The sequence below is a fragment of the Erigeron canadensis genome, chromosome 3 (assembly GCF_010389155.1).
Source record: "Erigeron canadensis isolate Cc75 chromosome 3, C_canadensis_v1, whole genome shotgun sequence".
NCBI lineage: Eukaryota > Viridiplantae > Streptophyta > Magnoliopsida > Asterales > Asteraceae > Erigeron > Erigeron canadensis.
In genome coordinates this window covers 43,500,628-43,521,152 of record NC_057763.1, presented here as the reverse complement: position 1 = coordinate 43,521,152, position 20,525 = coordinate 43,500,628, and the positions used below count along the sequence as shown (strand labels likewise).

The following is a 20,525-nucleotide window of genomic DNA, read 5'->3' as shown; positions in this document are numbered from 1 at the left end:
AAAACTAAACAATACAGTATAAACTAGGAATAGGCTACGTTTGTCAGGATATAACCACTACATACGAAAAAGACGTTGGCATTTAGAGTAATAAAAACGGTATACTTCGTACATTTAAAACTAATTAGCCTTTTTAAATTCAATATAGCAGAGGCCAAAAATTTATATATATGCTAAGGTTTATTTTAACAGTTAGTCGGTATTTGACATCAGGGAACACCTCACTGTATAATGGTGAAGCCCTGTATGTACGAGATGTAGACCATAAGCCGTTATAGGTGATTCAGGGGAAAAACCCACATACTTGTCACTTTTAAGAGTCGAACCCAAAGCTTGTAAAAAAAAAAATCATATATGCATCTGCCAATTGAGCTAGGCTTTCATTTTGCTATGCTAAGGTTTTAGTCTAAGATTATTTTCATTTTAAAACAAATTTACATTTACCAAAGATTTTAAATCAGTTAATGTAGAGTTGGCTCATATATCAAGTAGGAGTGTAGGACTTGAAAATATAACAAGACTCTATTATGAGTTGTAAAAAGAAAGAAAAGAAAAATCAGATTAGCTACAAATTAATCCAATCCAAATAACATGCACGTTTTAATTGATCAAAAAAGAAAACGAATCTTATCTCCACAAAAGCATAAATAACTTCACACCACCACCCATTCAATTCGCGCTACACGTCCTTCCTTCACCAAAATAATATCATCCCAATCACACACTCACTCACACAGTTTAATTTGTAATCTAGCTAGTGTAATGGGTGTAATAATAATCGACGGGTCAACAGTCCGTTGCTTCGTACACGACGAAGCCCACTTCAAAACAAGTGTCGACGCACAGTTCACATCCCTAGACGCCAACGACGACGGCGTGTTATCCCTGTCGGAGATGCGGAATGCCTTTGAATCCATGCGTGTACTTGAAAACCACTTCGGGTTTGACAGAAGTGTCATGCCGCCTGAAGAGCTAACCAAGCTGTACGATTCAGTGTTTATGAGGTTTGACAGAGATCATAGTGGGAGTGTGGATAAAGATGAGTTCAGGTCGGAGATGAAGAAGATCATGTTGGAGATTGCTGATCGGTTGGGGTCGTCGCCTATTAAGATGGTGATTGAAGATGACGATGAACAGAGCTTGTTGAATCAAGCCGCCGATTTGGAAGCTGCTAAGGTTGCTGGGGGATGGTGACATTACGTTGTTACGATCGAGTATATTTTAATTAAGTTTGTACTTGTATTCGATCTGGGTTAGATTTGTTGTTATGGAAAGTCAAATAAAAGAGTCAAAGTCAATGGTTATCCAAACTGGAATCCATGTATCTGAGCTGTACCACGACGCATATCACGTGATGTCTACTTTTAATCTTTTATAATCATTTATTTATTATATTAAAACACAATTACTTTAATAATTTACTAGATTATTATACAATATACATTTTTTCGAGTTGCTTACATACAATACACATAATTTTAGTTATTTCTTACTATAGACATTTATTCAAAGTGTCTTACATTCCCGGAAACTAATCCCAATATTGACATGTTGAGATGAAAAATGTTAAAAATAGTGATGTTGTCATTTTTTTAAAAAATATTGTATCTACTCCATATATATAATTAGTCTTATTTATTAACATATCTTATAATCTTAACGGTTTTATTATGTGATATCATAAATGTTTTATATACAAAATTACAATTTTAGTAATAACGTTTTTAGTTTTTATTTGTAATGTAACAAAACTAAATGTAGGTTTTATATTTTGTTTAATTACATACATCTATACTTTTTATAAGAAACTTATAAATTACTCGTGAATATAAGAATATATGTTGTCTTAATTGCATATGTAGTTGATTCGATTACATTGGTTAAGCTTAAAAAAAACTACTATAATCACGAAAAAATGTGGAAACCATTATCAGTCACATATTTTATTTAATATTCCCTCGTTCATTTGCACATCCGAAAGTTACGCAGTGACATTTTTATATATAGTGACTCTATTTATTTACTTACATATGTGTAAACAAGTACATTTAATTTTCGATAATAATTTTCTACGCATGTGTAATAACCTTACAAATGTGTGTGCATATTTTCGACAATACATAGGCGTCATTTCACAAAAGTAACCTATGCGATAGTAAATAAAATAGTCAATATTTACGAAAATGTTACTATGTAACATTCACATGTGTGTGTGAATTGAAAAAATGGAAGAAAAAAGGGTAATCTTTTACCAAAAAAAGGCAGAAAAAGGTATGGCTGAGAATGGTCTATCATATTCATTTTTTTAATGGTTTTTCTTTAACTTTTCTTATATTTGACATATAATTAAATTGTATAATTATATTAATCATTTTTGTTTTGAAGTACAAATATAAAAACATAAAACAATCCACACAAATTTATAGCTATTACATTATGATATTTTTATACTTCTGTTAAATTATATAACTTTTCAAGAAAAAAAACTATTATATTATTAGTTTAATTTAAAAATTATTAAACATCTATTGCAAGTTTGAAAAAAAATTAAGCAACAAAGTTTATAAATTATCATTCATAGTTTTTATAACTAATTCTAACTTAAAAATGATATACACAAATACATGTATTATAAAAAAAAAAATTGCAGATAATTGTAATATTATTTGTAGTGACACAATTCATATGCTATACTGTTTCCATTTCTAAGGTATTAAAAGTTAAGTTAAAAGAAGAATACTTATGATGTCTTGTCTAAATTATAAAACAAAATGTTTACGTTAGTACAATATCAATCTTAAAACTTAAATAGAAAAAAAAAAATTAACTAACCATCATAGTATCACATATCACTATGAACTTCAAATTGTAAACTCTCACATGCGGTAAAAAGATCAAACTTGTGACCATAGCTTTTACCAACTCTTATATATATGTAGGAGTTGGTAAATAAAAAAGTAAATTTGAAATTCATGCTAATAAAAATTACAAACTTAAATTCATACACTTATCTATTTAAGACGCAATATATATTTGAAATATAATATTGTCTTGTCTAAATTATAAAATAGAAAGGCTTTGGTACAATATCAATCTAAAAAAAAAAAAAAACTTATCAATCTAATAAAACACTCAGCATAGTATCACATCAATATCATGTCATTCTCATTCAATATTAATGATTTTTTATGACATAATATATTCATCCCAATATATTGGGTGAGTATCATGTCGGTTTTTAAAATTGTAAATTTAACATGCGGTAAGAAGATTCGAGCTTGTGACCATGACTTTTACCAACTCTTCTTTGAATGAGTTGGTAAATAAAAAAGTTCAATTTAAAAATCATGTTAATAAAAATTTTAAACTTAATTCATACACTTATTAATTTAAAACCTAAGATATATTTAAAGTTAAATAATTATGAAATAAATTTGTATTTTTAACAAACATAAAAATATAAGTAGTAAATTGAAACAAAATTTAACATATAACAAACCATATACAAAAACTAATATACATTTGTTTAAACTAATATAAAAAGAGTAAATAAAAATTAACCAATTAAGAAAATAGAAAAAAAAAAATATACATATTGCAAAAAAAAAAAAAAAAAATTTAAACCATCTGAACTTGAGAAATGAAAACATAACAAGGAAAGCAAAACCAAAATAACATTAAAAAATCAATCAAACCAATATAATTTGTTGTAAAATAAAAAAATATAATAATAATTAATAAACTTTGAAAAAGAGAAAAAAGCGGGGGAAGGAACGTGATTGTCATTATATATATATAACAATCCTAATTTTAACTACTACGGTGTTGGCTTCATTGACTTCTAACGAGCTTGGTTGCTTTATAAGTGTATTTAATTGGCTTTGTTAGCTTTATAATTGGCCGACTTCATTGACTTTTAACCAACTTGGTTTTAACCAGTTTGGTTGCTTTATAAGTGTATTTTAATTTGACTAGAACCTATCAACATCTGTCTCCTTTCCATATATCACACGTGTAATTCTTTTTTTTTTCTGTCAAATTTTAAGTGGTTATACAAATGACTCTGACTTCTTTCTTCTTATACATACATCATCAAACAACTTACTACTTCATCTCTCCCAAAATATAATTTGCAAGGAATACTCGAGAACCTCTTAAGAGGTAACAATTAATTTACCTTTTTTTTTTACTCTTTATTACTTAATCTCAATCTTTTAACACTATCAAATTTTTTTCCTGATATCTTCTCATTTATTCCGATTATTACGAGGTCCCAAACCCTTTTTTTTAACAATGATCCTCAGTCTGCCAGCCATCACCAAATTCAACATCGAAGACACAACTTTGTTGTCGTTGAATGGAGCAAATAAGATTATAAATGGAAATTCATAGTTGAATTGTAAGTTTGGGGAAATAGTACTCGTATGTCAATGTAAGATTTTTCTCTTTATTTGACTTTTCATTACCATGTATTTTTTATGGCGTAATTGCGTGAAGTTTATATTCATGTTTTGTAGTTAACATCGTGTGTTTTGGAATGAAATTGCAAGCCAAAGTGACTGGTAATAAGCTTTAAGACTTCCAAGAAGAAGGTAATGTTAGCAATATCAACTTAACAACAGGTGCCTTTTGGTGGAACATAATATTTGCCCATTTCACCTAAATACTCTGTTTACCCCTTTCTTTTTGCATAAGAAAGAAGATCCATATTAGTTATTAACGCTATATAGTTAATTAGTGCAGACGCATATGTAGGGTAATTATCTTTTGCGTAATTCATATGGAAATGTTGTTTAGCATAAGTTTGTGGTACATTATGGGATTGTAATGAACGAAAAAAGCCAATGATTTATTAGTTTTTTAGAAATGAAATTACCCTATGGGAGGTTTGACCCCTTAAGCCATGTAACACGTTTCCCAGTTTAAGGTATTCATTGGTTGTATCTGCTTCATGTTTAACCTATCGTGGGTTAACTCGGTGATGTAAAGCTATAAAATGTTATATTTGACGACAAATTCCAACTCATTCACGAGTTATGCTTAATGTTCTATCGGTGTCTCAAAGAACAAAGAACTGGGCTGGTAAGGGTTTCGGTCACTTTTGTGTTTCATGGACTGACTTCGAGAAGTTAGGCTCCACGTAGATTGTTTTTGAACCAAGTTAAATCTAATGGAAAAGATTAGTCTTCATTACTTGGCCAACGTAAATACTTATTACTTGGTTTTACAACTCTAATATTCTGTTTTGGCAGCCGAGTTCATGGCAGATCATCGCAATAATGATTGACCCTAGGTCCGACAATATGACGAGTTAGAGAAATGCATGGGTATTTTCAAGTATGTCAACTATTATTCACTTCCCTAGCTGAATTATGGCATTAAAGTTTGAAGAATAAAGTGAATGAACATCAAAAAGTATGACTTGAGTCCAAAAGTGCTAAAAGTACTCGACGACTTTTCTCATTGGTTGTGGTTGCTACTGCTGCGAATGCTCATTATTGTACACTTGTCTAGCGTTCTATGAAGACTATGATAGTTCCGACGTCTTCCTGATAACAAAATAGCTTGCTTTTACTTCATGTTTTCGCTCTGTAAACAGAAGGAGCAACTACTTTATGTTTATGCAATTATAAGTAATTCACAAAGCAGTTTAATGGCTGCTCATGAGAACGTCTTATGGTCAAATTTGTTAGCCTATGGTTGAATTCTACCTTATAAATTGTGAAGTGATGTTACAACTTGTGTCATCTCTTTCAGCATAGACTTGCTTAAGAAACGATGTTGTACAAAGACAAATTAGGGAGGCACAAGTTTGGATTGCTCAAGCTCAAGAGATGGACATCACGAAGATCATGATGATTGGCGGATCATAGAGTTAGAGCATTCTTGCATTTTTTTTTTGCAAGGAAGAACAACAGCTTTATTGTTAGTATTTCAGTTGTCTCACATGTGTAAACCACACGACTCAATAAAGACTCAAGAAAAACAACCACTTCTAAACATCGTGGAATTTGAGCTTTACATAACCATCTTTTACAGTTTTACTGTTTTTTGTAATATAGTAGACCTCCTTTGAAACAGCAAAACCACTTTGTATGCATAACGCTAAGTAATACAGTAAGAATTATGTATATGGTTCTGTTCCAATCTCAAACTTGTCCATACAACACCAGAGTCCTGCTTTCCATGAAACCGATCATGCAGTAGCACCTCACCCCGCAGCAACGCGCGGGAAACCACCCCTAGTTAGGTACTAATTTGGAACAACTTTAGTTATTAAAGGATTGGATTAATTATTTAATTAATCAATTATAAGATTTATTAATGTAGTAAAAATCTAAATAAGGAATATGAAGTCGTCAAAGCAATCTAATGGTTATTATTTAGTTTTTGCTTTTCATCCAATGGTTGTGGTTTTTTTAAAAAAGAATTTAGGTGGCTCTTTTATAGTTATTGAAAGATAAGATTTATTAATGTAGTAAAAATCTAAATAAGGAATATGAAGTCATCAAAGCAATCTAATGGTTACTATTTAGTTTTTGCTTTTCATCCAATGGTTCTGGTTTTTTTTAAAAAGAATTTAGGTGGCTCTTTTATAGTTATTGAAAGATTAACTAATCACATTCTTTGAATTCTTAAATTTTAAATTTTAACTTACTTTATATTATACTAGTTAATTAGCCCGGGTTCAACCTGGGCTTATTAATATATTTTTTGTAATATGTAATTAAGTTGATGTTTAAGAATTATGAGATAGTTCAATCATACTCATAACCTCGAAATACTATATTTTAAGATAACAAAATGATGATGTCATAAAATTTTTATTTTATTAATATAAGAGATAAGTAACTATAAATGTCGACCATCTATGTTATAAGATAACTACTACATACCATCTACCTTAAGATAACTATTACATTAATTATAAATTATTATAAATATAAATATCTAATTTGTTAAATATATCTAATTTAATAATATAAACATTATATGAAGTTTTAATTGGCAAATCCCTATTCTAATCCCCAAATCCCAAACACAATACAACGTCTCTATCCCACAGACTGTCACAAAATAGGATAAAAAAACTTAATAATCATTATCTAAATATATTAATATATTATAATATTTATAAAAAAATCTCACTAATTTACACTTTTTTTAATTTTTTTATCAATAATTTACACTTGTTACCCTTATTAAATACCTAATTAATACTTATTACAAATTGTAGTTATCAACCCTCACTAAATAGAATATTTTATAATTATTATAATTTGTAGTTATCAACTTAAGAATTTTGTTTAGGTTTTCATCATTTAACTAATTAAAAAAAATCAATTGTAAACCAAATTTTAAATCATAATAAAGTAACATCTAATATTGATAGAATTGTAAGCTTGTATTTGGGCCTAAAATCTAGTGGTTTACTCAAGCTACATTATTCAAGGCTCTTTAGGTCTTGATAGCTAAATTATTGTTATTCGTGACCAGTATAATGAAATATGAAGGGTGGTTATATTTTTAAGAAAGTGATATTGGTGTTATATAATTTGATAAATCTATCATAATGGTGTATTAGATATTTTTATGGCATGTTATGAAATGTATACAGTGTGGTAAATTAATTAGATTAAGTGATATGAATATTATTAATTTTTTATTATATTTTTATAGCAAAAAAATATGATATTTTTATCGTAATTATGCACTAAATATTTATATATTTGTTATATAGTTTTATAATTTATGTTTTATGGTAGCTTTATTTAGTGAAAAGTGAGTATAAGATTGTTAAACAGTTCACTTAAATAAACAAATATTTCGAATATTAATTTTGTAATATTTTGAAACAAATGATTAGGTCCTTATTCTTTTATGCATTAAAAACTAGGATGTAAGGAATATTTCACTCAATTTAAATGTGTAACCTCATATCCATTTTCCTGATTTATTTATCTTTGAAATATTAATATCATCACTCATATTTTCTGATTGTTATATTTGTCAATTGTCATTTGCAAGTATTAATTGGTGGTATTGGTATAGTCGTATAGATAGGTTCTGTTTACTCGTGATTTTGTTTGGGCTTATGACTCTTATTATACGGACTAGCTTTTACCATTGTGCTAAGTTTAAAAAAATTACCAATAAATATTGGGTCGGCCGGGTTGCTCTATATGGTATCAGCCAAGGCCCAAGAGTGTCTACCGTTATCCGAATCTGTAAAAATTCGTTAAATATTAAATACCCAAAAATAATCAATTTTTATCTTAAAAAATATGGATAATGATAAATCAACCTAATTTCTTTAGGCCTAATAGTAAGATGATGACATGTGGAAAAATCAAAAGGCAAGATTAGAAAAAAGAATCAATGGAGTCCACATGTCAAACTTTTAAAGTTTTAGGTTGATTTTTAGGCATATGAGATAGGTTGATTAATCATTTTCCAAAAAACATGTACGAATAACATCGCCACAACTATTTAACTCACTACACATCCGATCCAACACGTCTCTCACCAAAATATCAATCCCCAATTAATCTTTCTCACTCACTAACACACACAGTTATGGGTGTAATCATAATCGACGGTTCGACAGTCCGTTCCTTCGTAAACGACGAACCCCACTTCAAATCAAGCGTCGACACACAGTTCACATCCTTGGACACCAACAACGACGGCGTTTTATCCCGGTCCGAGATGCGGAAAGCCTTCGAGTCCATGCGGTTGCTGGAAACCCACTTCGGGGTGGACATCGCCATGCCGCCTGAAGAACTAACTAAGCTGTATGATTCGGTGTTTGCGAGCTTTGATGGAGATCATAATGGTACTGTTGATAAAGATGAGTTTAGATCCGAGATGAAGAAGATCATGTTGGCTGTTGCTGATGGGTTGGGATCTTCGCCTATCCAGATGGCTGTTGAAGATGATGATCAGAGTTTCTTGAAACAGGCTGCCGATTTGGAAGCTGCTAAGTTATCTGGTGCTGGCGGTTCATGATATAATTTTTGTATCTAATAATAAAGAGGTTTACATTTTGTGTTATGTGGAGTCGAATAAAAATGTCAAGATCAGTACTTCAATCGTGTTGGAAGTTGAAACCATGTGTTCTTATTTCTGACTTTCTGCAATGATCCTTATCAAGTGAATTTTATTTCTTTTAAAATAAACTAAATGTAATTATTCAATAACACACACATAATTGACATAAATACATGATTGGATTTTGACAAACACAACTACGAATACATATACACTAGAAAAACGCAAACTTGGTTTACCCCATTTTTAATCCAACAATCAAACAATTGGAAATAATGTGACACCTCAAACTTTAGAGCATTAATAAATTGTTAAAATACCATATGCAAAAATAATCAAGATTATTTAACATATATTAAAGAAGTTCCCGCGACAGTATGGTGATAATGGTAACGACATATATTAAAGAAGTTCCCGCGACAGTATGGTGATAATGGTAACGATATTGACCAATGTAGATATTAATGAAAAAAATATATATTTATTTTAGGAGCTATGGCTAAAGGAGTGGGCTTGCTCACCTTGGTTGCTCACGCTCTAATCATCAGAAAGCGGCCGAGAACGTCCCCCCACCCCAGGCAAGTTGGCATTTGAGTGCTCCACGTGAGACGACATCTAATTCTTTGATCACATAAACTTCAACACACTCCCACACACATAAACTATAAATCAATCATTGAAATTGTCTCATTCATTCATGCCTAGGGATGTGCACGTGACCTGGCCCGTGAAGGTCCGGGCCGGTTCGGGTCGGGTCGGGTACGGGCGGGTTACGGATTTCTTTCACTTTTTTTCTGTTTTTGTCTTCACCCGACCCGGCCCGACCCGTGTGACCCGTGAAAACCACAAATGCGTGACCCGTGACTCGGTCCGTTTCGGATTCGGACGGGTCGGTTCAGGCCGGTTCCGGGTCAGTCGTGGGTCAACGGTTTTTTTAGCATTACCTAGTCCCAATGCCACCCCTCCTAGCTTAAAAAGTGAAATAATAAATAATGTAAGTAGATAAAAGATGATATATTAATCGTTTTGTATATATAAAAGTGAAAGTGAATTTACATAATATAAAAGGTGCAACTGTTATCAAAGGTAAGAGGTAAGTAGGTAAGACTAAACAAAAATGAAACGTATCCTTTTATGAAATAACGGTGAAGAATTATCCAATATGCAACTTATTGTTTCAAAAAAGAGAACGACGCCTGAGAGATTCGAACTCTCGCGGGGAAACCCCATGTACTTAGCAGGCACACGCCTTAACCACTCGGCCAAAGCGTCGTTATTTGATATGTAGTTCATCCTATGAGTTCATATTCACAAAATGACCCCTCTCAAATATTAACCATCAACAAGATCGACGTTAAAAAGGAAACAAGAAAAAACAAAACTTGACCAAATAGAAACCTGAATGGCATCCACCGCCACAACTCACCGTTGCAACTCTTCAAACCCTAACGACGACAATTACGGACTCAGTAGCCCACACTTCCAACGCCTAATCACCCACCACTCTACATCATCATCAAAATCCACTGTCAAATCAATAACAATCACCCCCGCATTTCTCGCCACCGACAAAACCAATATCCTCTGTTGTGCTATCTGCAAAGAAGACTTTTTAACCAACGACCAAACCAAACAATTACCTTGTACACACCTTTATCATTCCCAATGTATCCTTCCGTGGCTCTCCGACCACACCTCCTGCCCCTTGTGTCGCTTTCAGTTGCCCCAAAACCTCGTTGACGCTACATTGTTACGAGAATCTGATTCTAATAGAAGTCTTTCTATGAGTGATGATGAGGAAGGTCTAGACGATGAGACCATGTTAAGGATTGGGTTTGATAACCTTGATGATCAAATGTATCTGGAGCCCGTTGCTAGTAGTCGTATTAGTGTTGCCTTTCCTTATTATCACCAAAGGGAGCCGGCTGAAATTGATGATGATCTTCAGTTGTTTATAAATGATGATGATAATGGTCAGCTAGAGTGGGAAAGGGAGTTGCCGCCGCGTTCTCCGAATTCGGAAAGTGGTGTTGGTGGAGAGCTAGAAGGAATTGCTCCTTGGGATGTTTGGGCTCACATTGGATTTTGGTCTACTTAAATTTTAGCTATTTTGTTATTTAAGTTTGTTTACCACTATCTATTTGTTTGTTTGTTATATTTATCGATACAATAAGCATTTCCGATAACATTACGCAACCTTATGCTGATACTGAAGTTAGCATTATCAGTTTAGTATTTATGCAGATTTAGCTGGTTTGTTATTTCTTCTTTGGTTTGGTGTGTATAGTCTTCAAAAAGCTTATGACATATATATATGGGTCTAGTGGAGGATAAGAATAGATAACCATGTGATACATATTCACTACTAGCAATCATGTTTTAGGAATATTTAGGCCTTGAGTGGAACACTGCGAGAGTGATTCCTTGATGCGGTACTATATTTTGAAGTATTTTGTATTTGTTACATATTTACAAGAATTGGTTTATTCCTGTGCTCTCTACACCTGGGCAAACATTGTCTTGTCATTGGAGGAATAGGTGAGGAGGAGTACCTAAGGTGCTCATTTTCATCCATTGCTGTATCTAGGATATTGTATCTTAGGTTCTATTTCTTGGGTAGACTGTTATGTAATTGGCCATATTTAAGTATAAGAAGACAATTCTATATTTTTGGTCTATGCATTTCTTTTATCTTTTTTTTTTTCATTACATGACTGGAATAGAGTTTTCTGGTGTCAATGCTGGTTTGGATTCCTGGGAAATGCAATGCCCTGATGACACTGCATATTTTGGGTATTTGGTGCTCAAAGTTGAGCTATTGTTGAATTTTTTTATTTTATTTTATTTTATCTGATCACCTTTGGTGTATCATGTATTACAATACTTATTGGTGACAATAGTATGTTCATGTTTATTCAGGTTTCCCCAATCAGTTACTTATATTTATGGCTCTGATTGCCTGGCGTTCACCTAGGAGTCGAGTTCAGAAAAAATCAGTTAGTTTTTCTTTAGTTTGGCCTTTTGTATTATAAGGATGGACATATAGTCTGTCAAAAACTGTGATCCATATGTATTTATAGTAGATATCTGGAGTACACTCATGGTCCGGAGTTAACTCTATCTTGTGATGAGAGAATCGGGCCATATGCCTACCAAAGGCTTGTGATACATATTTGGTGATGAGAGATTGGCCGTTGATGCAGCACTATATCCACTTATTTAATACAAACTTTCATGAATTTGTTTACTATGTAGATTGTATAGACTGCTTGCTCTTTCCACATTTGCTCTAGCATTTTTGTCATTCTAGGATTAGGAAAGAATAGGAGGGGTGCTCATCGTAAGCTATTTCTGTCGCCAAGGGATGTTCAGTTATTTCACTTATCAACCGTATAACATAAGCTGATGTCCAAACTATTTTGCTGTTGTTATTTGCTAGTATATATATAACTGCAAGTAGCAAGTCAGGTTAGTGATGCAGTTGCTCAGTTGAGTTGTAAAATCTATGTCCTAGCTCATATCATAATATATAGTTTTGTTCCTTCTGGGTCAACACCTTTGGGTGGCTCTCCCATTGGTCCCAAGAGGTGGATGACCTATAATCTAAAATCTGTATGGCATGCTTAAATCTTATTGTGGAATGACATGCTGCAAACATTTTATGTTAGTGTGATTATGTTTATTCTTGCATATTGGTAAATGCCTGAATGGTTATGCAAGGCCGTGAAGGTGTGATCTTGCTACATCATTCTCTTTATTTTATACCAGGTAACTAGCGCCGTCCACTCTGAAGTTAATTTGTTTATTTATGGAAGTCCAAAATCTAACCATGACATGGGTTAACTATTATACTTATACCGTTTATTGTCGTCTTTGTGTGTCCAGGTTGACCTGGTAAGTTGGGTCTTGAGTTTTGACTATCTTAAAACGGATGCCGTGCCGTGGCCATGGGATCCACTTATCCAGGTTAGGTTGTAGTAAATATATTGTTTAGTGCATTTTAATCATGTGGTTAACTGGTCAATTTCATATAATTTCCTTACAGCTTACGTTCATATGTCGCTATCTACACCACGTGTTCCAACTTGGCTGCTAGTTTGATAATTATTAGATATTTTTATAAAAAAGTTCCTTTACCATACCACTCAATACATGTATGCTTCAAACATGCAATACTTGTACTGGTCACAGCTTAAATTATACAATGTGGTTGGATAATAGATAAGTCTGATAATTTTATCAGTTTTCTATTTAAAATGTCCCATGACATGAATCCTTTCGTCTTCATGAGAGTTAAACTTTCATGTGACATTTTAAATAGAAAACTTTTATCAGTTTTCTATAAAGTCAACATCTTTTATAATAATGCGTGTATACACACTCATGCACACATCATATCCTAATCGAATATACTCTTATTTAGTTATTACTCGTATTAAAATTCATGAGTATAATCAAATGAGTTGTTAATGGGCTAGAGGCCTAGAGTCAAGCTAGTGTATACCTAACCGTATCTTAGAAGGGCCGTAAGTACTTTCATTTCATGTTGTCAAATTAGAAACTTCTTTTGACTTTACCGAGCTTCGAGACAGAGATCATCTCCTAGAGGCTTTTTCCTTCTCGGTAGTTTCATTTGGTCAATGTCCACTATTTTTCGATACAGATATTCTAAAAGCAGAGACTATCATAAGTAAACATCCACGCCTGCCATATTTTCTCTAATATATATCTTGTAATATAAGTTCCAACGACTATTATACAGCTGAATGTGATTGATATTAAATCCAAAATTGTATTAGATTGTTGAAATTGATTTTGCAAAATGGAAACTAGGATATTTAGAAAATTAAAACACCTGCAAAAGATTGTTATTATTATCGACATGCGTCAGTTTCATGAATGTGTACATTTATTTATCTAGAAAAATAGGATTTTTTTTTTAATTCATATGAGGATTTCGTTTTTATCGGATAACGTCCATTATCTTGTTTGCCTAAATATCTATTCGACAATTGCTTATTGCTTAAATGTTCATCGTATGTGGAGTGGAGGAAACTATTAGTCTTTCAATCATAAATATCTATTTCATAATTCCACGTGGCATATTTGTTGTGTTTATACACGAAAATTCCATTCCATGAATTAAATTGTCAAGTTCAACAAGGCAAGTCAGAGTGGATGGCTTTTTGCACTCCACAAGTTACCATCCAACCCATCCTTTCTAATCCCTTTACTTCTTCTTATCTTATATTCATAACATAAAAAATTGTCATATTCATTCATGGTGGGTGTCTTCCCTTTCCCCTGTCAATCAATGTTTTCATAATTAATTATAATAGGTAACCAATATACCCATGGGCGGTACTAAAGGGGGGCAATGAGTCCAATGCCCTTCCAAATTTAAATTTTGTCATGTATTTTTAAATTTTTCATAATATTTTAAAATTTTTTTATAGGTTTTTAACATTTTGCCCCCTTTTAGATTTATTTTTTCTAAGTTTTTAAGTTTGTCCCTTTTAAAATTTTTTCCTGATACCACCTCTGAATATACCCACAGTCCCACACAATAAGCATGCACCTATTTCTACCAAGTGTTTTGTTAATACGTGTTCCTATTATTTTTAAAACACTAACATAGTGTCTGCTAAAATTTAACAAAGATATATGCTTTTTTTTTTTTTTTGTTAGTGTCTGATATTTAATTATCATGATAATTGTTGCAAGTGATTTAATAGCTACAAAAATAATATGATTTGTCACGTTAAAAGGTATAAATAAATAATATTCGTGAATTAATTTCCTTAAGAAATCATAAGTTACAGATAAATAATGGATAAGAGGATACCTCTTGTCTTTAGTTATTGAGTGCCTTCTAAATCATAATAAAAAGTTTATTCCATTATAGACCAAGTTTATACATTTTTTTTATAACCAATAACTAAATGACCTAAGTTAGAAATTAGAATAGGTTAAATTATGTTGGTTGTTTAGTGAGATATATATAAATTTGACGAAATGTTTACGGAAAAATATATATTAAAGTTTTATTTGTTATTTAAATTGAATTTGTTGGACATTGACCAAGACTATGTTTTAACTAAAAAATTTGGTTGGTTTAAGTTGATTAGATTTAAATGCTAAGGATAGTTTAGATGTTTTAAAAGTCGAAAAATAAGAGATAGAGCTATAATTGGTTGACATATCAAACTTTTTAAAGATCCACCTAAAGAATTTAACAAGTCAAATTGGACCAATAATTATTAGATTCAAAACTTTGATACAGTTATATCAGATGTCATTTCGTCGATTTATCCTAAGTTCGTATCATACTATGTTTTTATTTTTAATTACTATATTATGCGAAACACGAAAATGTAGAGATCGAGTCAAATAGTCAATTATCATGTACAAGTTTGTTATATGTCGACATAGATCAAGTCATCAAAACTACATAACACCTTCCTATAAAAGCAACCCCTTTTGCAATCCTTTTTCTATAACTTTTCATTTCGTACCAAAACTCTCCTTTTTCTCAAAACACATATAAGTTTTCTCTCTAACAAACTTCCATATTTTCGATAACATGGCTTTCGAGGACATCATATCCGGCGACACTTGCATCAAGGTAGGCTTGTTCATTCTTGTGCAAGCTCTTGTGTATCTAATTCTATCAAATTCTTCCAATATATTCTCAAAGACGGCCCCTAGTCTTCGTGCAACCAGTTTTAGAACAGTTAGGTCCGTTAGCATTCGACGAATAATGGCTGCTCTTTCTGACTTGCCAGCCGGTGGTGAGACTTCTCCTTCCGTCAAAGGCTCGATGGCTTTGAATAGACAAGACTCGGTTTCTACTACTCATGATCACTCTTCGTAGCTTTTTGTTTCGATTTTTAATTATTTGTTTGTGAATATCGGATGTGGATTGATGATTCGTCATTTGTAATTTGTGTTATTGTTTGATTTGTTTGTGAATATCGGATAATCATTATCATTATCATAGTTAATTATGTATGTGATGGAATTAAATCTGAACATATAGTGTTTGACTTTTTTTTTTTATGATTCTTTGTATTTTATATAGTAAAAAAATCATTTATAAAATAGCAGTTAGGTGATTGAGTTCATATAATGTCCCAACGTGCATCATTCCTTTGGTATTTAAGCATTTAATTATCTCTACATATGATGATTCTAATCTAATAAATAAGTAAATGAAACTAACTCAACTAGTAGATACATTCTTGTTTTTTTTCATAAGTTTTGGGTTCGACTCTTAGGAGTGACAATTATGTGAGTTTTTTCCCTGAATTACATGTAACAACTTATGGTCTACATATCGTAGTCTAGAGTACGTGCAGGGCTTCACCATTATACGATGAGGTGTTCCCTGATGTTGAATACCGACTAATTGTTTTAAAAAAAAACTCTAATAAATAATAATTCCTTGCTAAAATGACATTGTGTATTCCATCTATTTAAGGTGTCTTCTAAAAATACTTTACCTAACTAGTAACTAACTACAAATTTGAGAAATATTTATATCTCAAGATCAGAGAAACTTTTTAAATGAGATAGAGAGCTGTTTATATACGTGTAATAATAAGCCAAAATCCTATATATGAACCACATTTTACTTTTGGCATAAAAAATAGTCGATAATGTTGGATTAATATTCAGTTGGAGGAACTTTATCGTCCACAAAGGTCGTAATCAATTATAATCCATTGGCAACCCCATGAATTAATGAGTTTCAATAATGATGACATATAAAACGATAATTATAAAACCATAATTTATGAATGGGATTTTATTTCGAAATGAACTCATTATATGGAATTTGTTCTCAATTTAAAATTATTATTTTCGGCATGAGTAATAAAATTTTTGACTTTATGTTTTAGAAACTATTAAGCTCGATAAACAAATGTAAATTAAATACATGTCTTAAAAGACACAAGTTAGCAAGACCAATTAACAAAGTTGTACGAGCATGATACTCGCGCAATGCGGTTTAGTGGTGGGAAATGCGGTCTAATGGTGTTGGTGATGGTACTATTGGTGGTGGTGTCGGTGGTGTAAGTTGATGTAATTGTAACAATGAGAATTTTTAGAAAATAAGGGCTTAAAGTGTTAATTATTAAAATAAAAGTTTAGAGTGTACGTTAATTCATTAAGGACAAATTTGGTATTTTATAAAACTCTTTTCATAGTGGGTGTGTTTATTAAGAGTAATTTAGTGATTTCGTATGTAACCATTGTGTAATTATTTTTAAAAATAGAGAGTGTGAATGTGTGATAAGGCTATCTACAATGCTAAGGACTTAGGCGTCCTTGAGCTGCCACATCATATCCTTACAAATCCTTACACATCCTTATAAATCCTATAATTTTATCTCCAACCATACAAACATCCTTACATATCCTTTAACTCTACTAAAAACAAAAAAAATATATAAGTAAGGGCACTTAAGGGCATGCCCTTGGGTAAGGGCATGCATCAAAAAATCTTTAGTTTTGGACAAGTTTTAACTGTGAAGGATATCTAAGGGCACCTAAGGGAACCCAAGGACGTCCAAAAACATCCCCATTAGTCTAAGTTTTATAAAGAAGTATAGATGTTGGTAGGTTGCTCAAGTAATGTGGTGATAGGTAACTGAATTAAGGTGCTTAAAGAGTAAAGTTATCAAAGTTAAGGCTTTATGATTACTTATTTTTAAGACATACTCATTGCTCATTTTGTTATGTATATATAGGAGCCGATTTACTACAAATTCTGGTCATTCTAAATTACGAGAGCAAGTATCCGTGCGTTGCGGCGGTGAGATGGTGGGGTGATACCTAGGTTATATAGTATGATAGGTTATAGGAGTTGATATGTCATAGAGTATGATAGTCAAATGCCTTAGCCGTACGGGCTCCGCCCTCAGATTTAAAAATTTGTCGAAAGTATATCGAATGACATCTCTGAAAGAGCATGAAATTTTAAGAACACCCATACAATTTTTATAATTTATCGATGTACGAGATAAAAGATTTTGAATGAATTGGAGGAATAAATGATTTATGAAGGAGAGAGAAAAAAGATGATTGGTTGAGATTTGAAGAGAAAGAAAGGATATTATAGTTATTTTAGATAAATATAGAATAAATAGAAGGGATATTTTAAAGAAGTACCTAAAATAAATATTAAAAATTTCAAATTCAATGTTAGAAAAAATCTGCTTTAATACAGTATAGATATAGATTATCAAAAATTACAAATTCTCATTGATAAAAAGACAAACACTCTGGAATCTTAATTTGCACATCGTCTTGAGGTTACATTATCAGTGTAGTAGTACCACTTGTCAAGCAGAAAGAATAAAAGCGAATGGCATCATCCCTGTGTTGCAAGTTTTTAGGTGGTTTTGGGTTTCATCAAAATCCAAACTTGATTTCTCCTTCTGATTCTTGCTCACTCAATCTTCACTCCCCTTCACTTTTCAGGTTCACTTGACCCACTTTTTTTCATTTTCATCCTAATTTATCATGTATCCCACTTTCTTGTTTTAATTCCTTCTGTAAATTCATTTCCTTTTTAAGTCCCTTTGCGTATCTGTTCAAAGTGCTGATCATTCACATTATTTTCTAATTTGTTTGTATGTGTGATTTGCAATGTTAAAATGTCTAGGTTTTAGTCTTTAAAAATCAAGGTTTTTGTATTAGCATTGGACCGTGTTTGATTCAAAGTTTAAGTGATTCTGGTAGAATTAATATTCGTATAGGGGTAACTTTGTTTCAGATATTGAATTCTTTGCTTCTTAAGGGTATCTACTGATTACTGAATTTGGTTGATATATATTATGTATATTTGAGTTAGTAACGGGTACTGTTTCATTTTATTACTCCGGCTTAAGGTTTCGTATTGTCTGCTACGTTTTTGGTTTATCGTGAAAAAGGTGTGATAGATAGTGTTACCAAATTAGTAATGAAGTCAAGTTACTGGTAGATATAAGCTTTACTGCCAATAAACAATAAGCAGTTAGGAACATTTTGGTGTCAATTAGTATAGTTGTATTGAATCATCTATGTTGGATACAGTATTTGCCAAGATTGTTTGCACAAGTTGTAAATCGTGTTCTATCTGTTACAGAGTTGAGCTGGAAACCAAAGTACCAAACCCAGAATCATCCAACTTTTTGTATTCACTTTTTCGCAGTACCAAATAATCAACTTAGATGAAGCTGAACCAGAAATCATAGTTTGGCTGCAGAATCACTGTTAAGCATAAAACTCACTGTTCAATAGAGTGCCTTATTGAGAAAAAAAAAACCAACTTTAAATTGCCATTTCTTGAATAATTCTGAAATTTAATTGTAATGGAAATGACTTGTCAAGGTCAAATGGGTGAAGGTTCCCCAAAGTGTATTTAAAACCTTATAAATTGCATTATTAGAAAAAAGTCGATCAATCTAACTCAATATAATATCTGCTTATAGATTTGAAAAAAAAGGGACAACTATGGTTGACGCAGTCTGACCCCTGTAACAAATTTAACCAGTTTTGATTCATTAGAAAGAGCTCAAGCTATATTTGTTGTACTTGAGCCTTAACAAAGGAGCTATTACACGTACTTTTTAGTTGTTTGGATGTTTGGTGCAAATATTGATTTCACTTGTTTCCTTCCTTTGCTTTAAGGTTTTTATTTTCTGATTTTCAAAAGATTACTTAATCACTGAACGTGTTTTTTATTTACTTTGCCAGGTTTAAGAATGCCACAAAATTGCTGACGCGAAGAAACTTTCCTTTGTTACGTGTATCAAACAAGCCTTCTGAAGAACCCATAGGGAAGACAGAAGCAATTACAAGTGGTGACAAAAGCACTGCCCAAGGACCTCCTTTTCTTACTATTCTGGCTGGTATTGTTGTCTTTGCCCTTGTACTCTGGGTCGTTGGTACCATCGTGTCCTGGCTTATCGGTCTTTTGGGTTTAATTTTCTCTAAATAATTGGATATGCATTTGTTTGTCTTTGTTTAGAACATCATTGTTATGACATTACCATGACTCCATGAGCAGTTGTAATTACACTCTTGTTTGTATGTTGACCTGTTGTGCAAGTTGTTATCTAGATCTTGGCTCTTAAACATACAATGACTAATAACCTAGAGGTGTATCATGACAATGTTTGAAGGACTTTTTTCTCACTAGTTCTCTTCAAATAACATTACAAATTGGTGACACATGACCAGGCTTATTGCGTTCTATATTTGAGGGCTGCTTAAAAAGGATAAATTGATATTAGCCACAGGGCTATATAGGACCCTGCTTTTTTGAGACTGGTTTTGGGTGAGGCTCGTCCCAGCCTATAGTTTTTTTTTTTAGAATTCAAGATGCTGCAGGCCTTTTGAGCTTTTCAGAGGAGGATTAAATCAGGTATTCTTAGTATTAAAGATGCCATTGTTGATTGTTTAGCCCATTGAACTTGTTTTGGTTT

The 20,525-nt window shown here is 32.0% G+C and overlaps 5 protein-coding genes and 1 non-coding gene across 6 annotated transcripts; 5 read left to right on the top strand and 1 right to left on the bottom strand.

Annotated features, from left to right (window-relative positions):
• Positions 1-656: 656 nt before the first annotated feature.
• Positions 657-1,417, top strand: LOC122593088. Its single transcript, XM_043765439.1, has one exon. The coding sequence runs from the start codon at positions 763-765 to the stop codon at positions 1,192-1,194; it is 432 nt and encodes a 143-aa protein (XP_043621374.1). The 5' UTR covers positions 657-762; the 3' UTR covers positions 1,195-1,417.
• Positions 1,418-8,503: 7,086 nt separating this feature from the next.
• Positions 8,504-9,179, top strand: LOC122593196. Its single transcript, XM_043765569.1, has one exon. The coding sequence runs from the start codon at positions 8,578-8,580 to the stop codon at positions 9,007-9,009; it is 432 nt and encodes a 143-aa protein (XP_043621504.1). The 5' UTR covers positions 8,504-8,577; the 3' UTR covers positions 9,010-9,179.
• A 1,062-nt stretch (positions 9,180-10,241) lies between these two features.
• On the bottom strand, positions 10,242-10,323 carry TRNAS-GCU. The gene has a single exon. It is a non-coding gene; the product is annotated as a tRNA-Ser (tRNA).
• A 130-nt stretch (positions 10,324-10,453) lies between these two features.
• Positions 10,454-11,149, top strand: LOC122592190 (E3 ubiquitin-protein ligase RNF126-like). The gene has a single exon (XM_043764390.1). The coding sequence runs from the start codon at positions 10,454-10,456 to the stop codon at positions 11,147-11,149; it is 696 nt and encodes a 231-aa protein (XP_043620325.1).
• A 4,391-nt stretch (positions 11,150-15,540) lies between these two features.
• Positions 15,541-16,110, top strand: LOC122594003. Its single transcript, XM_043766476.1, has one exon. It carries the CDS (start codon positions 15,635-15,637, stop codon positions 15,923-15,925), a length of 291 nt encoding a protein of 96 aa, XP_043622411.1. The 5' UTR covers positions 15,541-15,634; the 3' UTR covers positions 15,926-16,110.
• Positions 16,111-18,310: 2,200 nt separating this feature from the next.
• On the top strand, positions 18,311-20,130 carry LOC122591182. The gene is made up of 2 exons (XM_043763403.1): positions 18,311-18,537; positions 19,795-20,130. The coding sequence occupies exons 1-2, from the start codon at positions 18,422-18,424 to the stop codon at positions 20,036-20,038; spliced, it is 360 nt and encodes a 119-aa protein (XP_043619338.1). The 5' UTR covers positions 18,311-18,421; the 3' UTR covers positions 20,039-20,130.
• Positions 20,131-20,525: the final 395 nt, after the last annotated feature.